The 7,612-nt window shown below is 35.7% G+C and overlaps 1 protein-coding gene across 1 annotated transcript in view; it reads left to right on the top strand.

The window, feature by feature from the left end:
- bckdhb (branched chain keto acid dehydrogenase E1, beta polypeptide) overlaps window positions 1–6,889 on the top strand; it is a 40,779-nt gene extending 33,890 nt beyond the window's left edge. The window contains exons 7-8 of the mRNA XM_015393565.1: window positions 2,301–2,398; window positions 6,704–6,889. Coding sequence (XP_015249051.1) covers window positions 2,301–2,398; window positions 6,704–6,874 — 269 coding nt within the window. The 3' untranslated portion in view covers window positions 6,875–6,889. The remainder of the gene's footprint in view (window positions 1–2,300; window positions 2,399–6,703) is intronic.
- Window positions 6,890–7,612: the final 723 nt, after the last annotated feature.

Here is a 7,612-nt window from a genome sequence, read left to right as displayed (position 1 = left end):
TCACCTTTCTTCCCCATACTGATGCTCGGTTTGAACTGCACGAGATTGTCTTGACCATGTCTACATGCCTAAATGCACTGAGTTGCCGCAATGTGATTGGCTGCTGAGAAATTAAGTGTTAACAAGCAGTTGGACAGGTGTACCTAATAAAGTGGCCGGTGAGTGTAGATCAAAATTCATACCCAGCTTGTCATTTTAAGTGTTTAATATTCACATAATGTAGACAATGTGCTTAGCTTTTGGGACATAACTATTTTTACTGATTCGAAAGATTACAACAGGGTTTCCGCGGGTCATTAAAAATCATTAAATGTTATTAAATGATTATTTTTTAAATTAAGGCCTTAATTGGCATTAAAATTCATTAAATGTGTTTATTGTCGCATTTAAAATGCGTTCTTTAAAAAAAATGTTTATAAAAACAATTTCGTCAAACATATTATATCACAATATATTTGTGTGGAACTGCTTCCAGTTGATCGCAAAGCTGTATGTTCAGAAAAAGCTAGAGGATGGGGGGAAAAATGCCAGTTTCAACAAAAGTGGCTGGAAAACGCGGGATTGGAAACATGGCTGCAGCCTGCCGATGGGTTTTGTGGGTGGCATTAAAATTATTTCTAAGAGCATTAAAAAGCATTAAGTTAGAGTTGTTTATTCCTGTATAAACCCTGTACAATTATTATTATTATTATTATAAGGTTCTATATAATTTTTTTTTAAGAAAAGGGAATTTAATTTGTATAGCACATTTCAGTAGCAAGACAATTTAAAGTGCTGTACATGAAGAAAGAGAAAAATAATAGGGAAACTGAATTGCATTTGCATACAGATGGGTATATTTACAGATGGGTAAATAAATCACGAAAATATATAAAAAGAATAAAACGAATAATTCAAATAAGAGCATAAGCCATGAATATTATAATAAAAGAAGATAAGAAAGTTAAAGAAAAATTTGACTACGCACTGATATTGTTTAGATAGCACAATCAAAGGCCACTTTGTACAAATATATCTTTAATCTCAATTTAGAGCAACTTTGGATTTTAGCACTTTTATTGTTTTCATTCCTTATCCACTAACCCAGGCATCCCCATACTCGGTCCTCAAGGCCCCCTGTCCTGCAGGTTTTAGAGTTTTCTCTGCTTCAGCACAGCTGGTTATAATGATTGCAGTAGACCAAAAGCCTGTTAATCAGCTTTCAATTAAAATCAGCTGTGCTGGAGCAAGGAAACCTTCTAAAACCTGCAGGACAGGGGGCCTTGAGGACCCAGTTATGGGATGCCTGCACTAACCAATTGTTTCACTCGGATACCTAAATTAGATGTTGAATATTCTTTTGTATATTCTTCATGTTCACTCACAATTTTCACTTGGCCAAACCTCTGATCAGACATTTTTAAAGAATCATCTCAAGGTTTTTTCAGAGAGAAAATGGTGTAAAATGGTTTATGATTGCAAGGATAGTTTATTCGTCCTTGCGCTAAGGTTTTCTTTACGGCTGCAACTAACAATTATTTTGCTAATCAATTCATCTGACGATTATTGTTTTCACTTAATAATCAGATAAAAGGTTCTTTAAAGACGAATTATCTTTACAGAACAAAGTGGAGTTCTTGATAGAACATATAGACGGATTTTAATTATTGCTCTAAGTGTGTTGCCCTGTCAGCTAATAGAATGTTTTAGAGTCTCTATTCTCCAGTTGACGATTATTTCAATAATAGTTTAATCCAGTTAATTGTTTCAACCCTAGTTTTATATGTTTTTTGTTTGCTTTTTAAAAGCTTGTTTTGATTTAAACCGTAAACCCACATGTACTTTGTGTTGGTTTAAGTTCAGAGGGACTTACCAGCAGGCTTCCCCTTTTGGACTGATTCTTTGTTTTTCTGTGGCCCTCGTTTTCTTTACCTCATCCCATGAATGTGTCGTGGTGAAGATTAATCAGTTATGGGCCCGAAGCTGGAAGCAGATCAGATTGGATCATGTAGTAGATGGTGCTCATAAAAGCACTCTGCCTCTCATGAGCGAAGAGTTTCTGGAAAATGCTTCAAGCAGCATTTGAAACTGTCCAGATAAAAAGTTCAAGAGTAAGACTTCTGTCATTTAATTGATGGTCTCATGTTTCACCACTTTGTCATCTGGTCTATTATTTAGGGTTTGCTTCAGTTTAGGGTTCAAAGTATTTTGCATAGAAATCACAGGGTTCATAGTAGAAAGATGAATGTGTGCTTTGAACCATTGCCATGATTTCTTTTAAATGTGAGTTTGCATATAGTGCTTTTTGTGTGTTTCCTTAGTGGAGCAGGTTCCAGTCGATGCCTACACCATCCCTCTCTCACAAGCTGAGGTCCTACAGGAAGGAAGTGATGTCACGCTGGTTGCCTGGGGGACACAGGTATGCGATATCGACAATGTGTGCCGACTGAATGAATGATGGGTTAATGAATTAATCTAAAGTTGATTGATCTTATCAATCGAGTAACAATTCATTGATAAGCATCCATTTTCTTTGAAAAAATGAGTTTTCTCTTGTATTAATCAGATTTTTCCTTTACATGAAGGGAAAAAAGTTGATAATTTTATTTAAAAAAATATATTGAGCCATCTGTATTAAACACAAATAAACAAAAAATCTATCTTGCACGTTATTAAAGGGATAGTTCGGGATTTTTGACATGAATCTGTATGGCATCCCCATCACCAGTGTCATGCAATCACACTGACTTACCCCTGGTAGCATCCTGTGAGCAGAGTTCTCGTCCAGCTTTGGTCAAGCCGAAAGTAGTCCGGCAGGTTTGCTAGACCCAGTGAAATAAAACGTTTCTCTTCCCAAAACATTATGTGTTCAAAAGAGTGATATTTTTGCATCCCAAAAACATTGTAGTGGAAAAAGTCACACGTCGTTATCACTTGGTCCTATTTTCTCTCTGTTCGTATCAGTGCGCGCCGTCATTCTGACAGCGAGCTCAACAACAGCCAGATGTCTCGCTCCGCCTAGCTAGGAGCTAGGCGGAGCGAGACATGCATCTGGCTGTTGTCAGGTTAGTAGGCCCTAGCTGTCAGGTCATGGTGTCCTTCCCCATCTACCGTGCTTATTGCCAGCATGTCTTTTTCTGTCATGTTACTAACGTTTGGCATAACGCCCTCCACTTTTCATCATCATATCCTCACATTTCAAACACAGCAGAGAAGTTGACACTGCTAGGCCATGCAGCACCGCTAAATGTAAACCATTTAGGTGATAACTTATGGAGTTAATGATTGTTTGTGATTAAAAAATCCATTCTGCACCTGTGTTGCAATTAAAAAGTGTAAATAATCTGGACGCTGGATTGTTTCATGTTTCTGCTATAACATGCCTCCACTGTGGTGTTACTTCTCTCTCAAAAGGCTCTGTTTAAAGTCGTAGGGAAATCATATTTAAATGTCAAATAATTCTGGTGTATAAATGGGTATAAATGTACTCTTTATCAGACGATTTTGTCCCAAAAGTTAGAACATTTCTATTTAAAAAAAAATCCTTTTAAAATTCTGTTATCTTATGCAGGCCAGTTAGTTATACGTCAGCTTGTACACCTAAATTCGGCTAATCATATATCAACATTCAGCTGTCAATCAAACTTTTTCGGTTATAGCATCAGTTGAAATAAGAAATAAGAACAATTTAATTTACTTTACCATTGAGTTCCGTCCCAGTGTTCATGGGGATGGACCGCCCTGGCGTCCTCTTACACAACATCTTCGTCCCCGCTTTCCTCCTCTAATTAAAAAATGTGTGATGGAGGAGACTCATCCACGACCTCCGACACTAAACTCTCCTCCTCTTGCATGTTTCCGCTGTCCATAGCGTTCCTTGACAGTGTTTTTTCTAAGTCACCAATTTAGTGCTACTTGGTCCCAATGGAATTTCCCGTTGGGAACCTACTAGCACTAAGTTGCTAACTGGTTAGCAAGATGCTTCAGACATACTGGCCACAACCAAACTTGCTTGTGAATCTTCCACCACAACAATCCCGCCCTCTTGATAAATGTGTAAAGTGTAAAGTCGTTCACCACTCGGGAGAAGTCGGGGGAAATGGTTGGAACAGCCGTTTCCCTACGACTTCAAGAATGAGCAGCAGCGCCCTCTAGTGGATAATGGTCCAACTGTTAAAGTAATTCACTTAATAATATTATATTAATAGTAATTATTTAATAAATTAATATTATATTAATAGTAATTTAGACGATTGATTAATCTGATAGAATACATTTTAATCTTAAACTATTAATAGTCAGTCATGAATTGATCATATGTCTACAATTAGTGATCTGTTTTTAGTAATTTCATGATCATTGGAGTCATGTCCCTTTTCCATTAAATGTCATGTAAGGCAACAAAGGCTACTAGTGGATTAATATAAGTCCATCACAAAGCCCTGTTTTCACAGCAAGGTTTCTCAGCTGGCAGTCTTAGACTGGGTCCACAGTGCAATCCACAAAGCATCAATGCACCTATTAAAACCCAACGTTTTAACACTGTGGGTTCTGATTTGCTCCTTTTATTGTTTCCTCTCTTTTTACCAAAGAGGTTTCATTTCCTGCAGCCTGTTATAAAAAGGACTGTAGCTCAACAGGAATCCTGCAATCAATTGTGCCCAGACTTCTTATTACGGTTAATCCCAGGTGTAATATACCTGCAGGGTGGCAGGAGGTCTAAGGGCATTCAGGTGAAACTTCTTCATTGAAGCCTTCAGGGTTTTTTGCTCAGGTTTGGGCAGAAAAGAGAGTCAATATTGTAAAGCAGTACAAAGCATGACAGGGAATTAAAATATATATATATATATATATATATATATTTACCTTTTTTCCTTATAAAATTTAAATTAGAGCCCACACACAATTTTTAAAAGAAATAGTACAGAACAGTGAACCAGAAGAGAACCAAAGGAAAACACCCAGCTCATCACATTAGTAAACCTACTCAGCTAAAGACCATTAAGGATCTGTTTCTCTTCAGGGATGTTTTAGAAGATGATAAAAACAAAAATCTATTTTGTATTTCTTCTTTTAGAAATGCCCAAGACATAGAAAAGTAATAATCCAACAGAAAATAACAGAAATGTCTTAATTTGTTCATTTGCTGGAAAGATGAGTTAAAAAAATATGTGCAATAGTAATAGGTGGGCCATGTCAACAGATGCAGTGTTAAGGGTAATCCTGATTATTTTTCTTTTTTAACATTATTTTTTCTTTCGGCCAGTTTGATTAAAAAAGCTATCTCCACTGCACTCCTTTCTTATTAGTTGTTATTTTTTGTTCGGACCTATTATAAAACATATAATCATAAAAAAGAAAAGTTTATTATTATGTTTTAATATCAGTAAACGATTAAGGTTTTTGGGAAATCTCCAACACAGAATTGTAATGCTCTGCAAATCGGCCAAGATGTAATGTTATCTTCTAGTCATGTAAGCTGCTTCTTTTTCACATAATTTTTCAAAAAAGTTACTTACAGCTAGAATATGGATGATGTTCTACAGACATTTTCAGTTCCTACTGTCCCTGAATGCAACAGCCGGGAATGGGCTGTTCAGGAGCTGTGTTGGGCTGTTAGTCATAATTCCATACCCTCATCTGAGGCCACCCCAATGCAAAATAGAGCAATACATTTGATGCCGGGGGAAAAGAAATCTGTTAAAGGAAGAAAGAAAAAAAAAAAAGTTTGGAATAAAAAAAAAAAAAACTCTTAGTAAAAAGAACAATAACAAAAAAAAAAACTTTTATCTGTAAAAATTGTATTTATTACCTTTAAATGTTTTTAACAATTGTTTTTGGAATTTTTTTTTTTGTTGTTGTTGTTTAGCTTGATTATAAAAATCCCAAACATTGCTTTGCAAAATTTTAGATTTTAAAATTACAGCGTAAATATTTTTCATATAAAAATACAGAATACATTAAATTTTATTGATTCTGCTTTCAGGAAGACATTTGCTTTATTTATTGGTTGTGTTGTTTTAACATAAGAATTATAATTTTACAGCACACATGTTGATTATCCTATAATGTTTTTATCCTTCTGTCATATATTTAAACCAGCTTTCCCGTACACATGTCTGACAATTTTGTTTTTGTTTTTTTTCTTCTGAATTACTGCATCATGTCCAAATTTGCACATTTTTTGTTTGGTATCAATTGATGAAAACAAAAAACAAACTCACACATGCACAAGAAAAAAAAGGTATTCTAATAATTTGTCCCATGGAAAAATAGGATAAATATGGTATAATATGCTAAAAGTGTTGATGGTTCTGATACGTTTTTACCTCTACAGGATCTCACTTATTTCAAGTATGCATGTACAGGTCTGAATATTGGAGTGTTGATATGTTTTAGACCATTAACCATTCATGGGTCTAAATTAGATTTGAATTAATCAACTTATGAGCTTCATGGGTATAAAAATCTGTCAGAACAGGGAAAATGTAAACATCTGTGGGATAATTATCCATCTTTTTCATTATTGTTAAATTGAACCAGGCTCACTCTAAAGCGTTACTTTTAGATCGCAGTCCAAATGTGAACAGGACTGGGGAGTGCCGGCCTAGTGGCTAGGGCATTGAGCTTAAGCAAAGACTTAATTTCTTTGCTTTGTACTTGTGACACTGTAATGACAAAAAAAAAACAGCAGTTAATATTATCTCTTTCCTTTTCCATTTAGATCCATGTGTTAAGGGAGGTGGCCAACATGGCTCAAGAGAAACTTGGGGTTTCCTGTGAGGTCATCGATCTAAGGACCATCCTGCCCTGGGATAATGAAACTGTTTGCAAGGTAAGTGGTCACCACTCAATAGTGTCTATCATCGTTGGACACTTTATTATTGGAATATGATCTTAACAATGAAAGAAAAACATAGTGATATAGATAATATAAAGAACGGTTATATGAGTAAAAATCAAACAACAAATCTTGAAAATGCAATGAACCTGCTATTTCTGGAGGAGTAAATTGCGAATACTCCATATTTAATCTTCCTTAAAATGGAATCGCACAATGTTAATTACATAAGGTCCAAATGGTTAGTTCCCCATTATCCAGTCTTTAAATGCAGGATTCCTTTTACTTACACATTTATTACTCTGTGTTTAATGTAATAGCATGATTGGACATCATGGTAAGATCGAGGGAGCTACCTGAAGCCTTCAGAAGGATAATCTTAGCAGTTTATGAGTCTAAAAACAGTTTTGAAAGTAGTTTTTCACAAATATCCCCAAACGGCAAAATTTGAAAACACCTGCATTCATGCCATGTTCTGGCAGTTCAAGTCTTTCACCCTGAGAGCAGATGCAAGATGCTAAACAAAGTCCTTAAAAGCCTAACATAACGAATATGACTGTTAAACATTATTCTGGGGCTCGGTTAATACAACAAAATATGATCAGTTATGCAATAGACACCTGATTGATATCAATAGGAAAGGAGTCCAATAGATTTTATAGGTTCACCTAACTGCATGCCAGAACCACACGGCATTATGGGGGATATATGCAGACGAAAGGTTTAATCTATCAGCTTCTCACCACCAAGCTAAGCAAGGTTGTCACGAGGGCCGACCTAATATTTAAAGGT

The sequence above is a fragment of the Cyprinodon variegatus genome, unplaced genomic scaffold (genome assembly GCF_000732505.1).
Source record: "Cyprinodon variegatus isolate N-32 unplaced genomic scaffold, C_variegatus-1.0 Scaffold648, whole genome shotgun sequence".
Lineage (NCBI taxonomy): Eukaryota > Metazoa > Chordata > Actinopteri > Cyprinodontiformes > Cyprinodontidae > Cyprinodon > Cyprinodon variegatus.
This window is presented reverse-complemented; position numbering and strand designations above follow the sequence as displayed.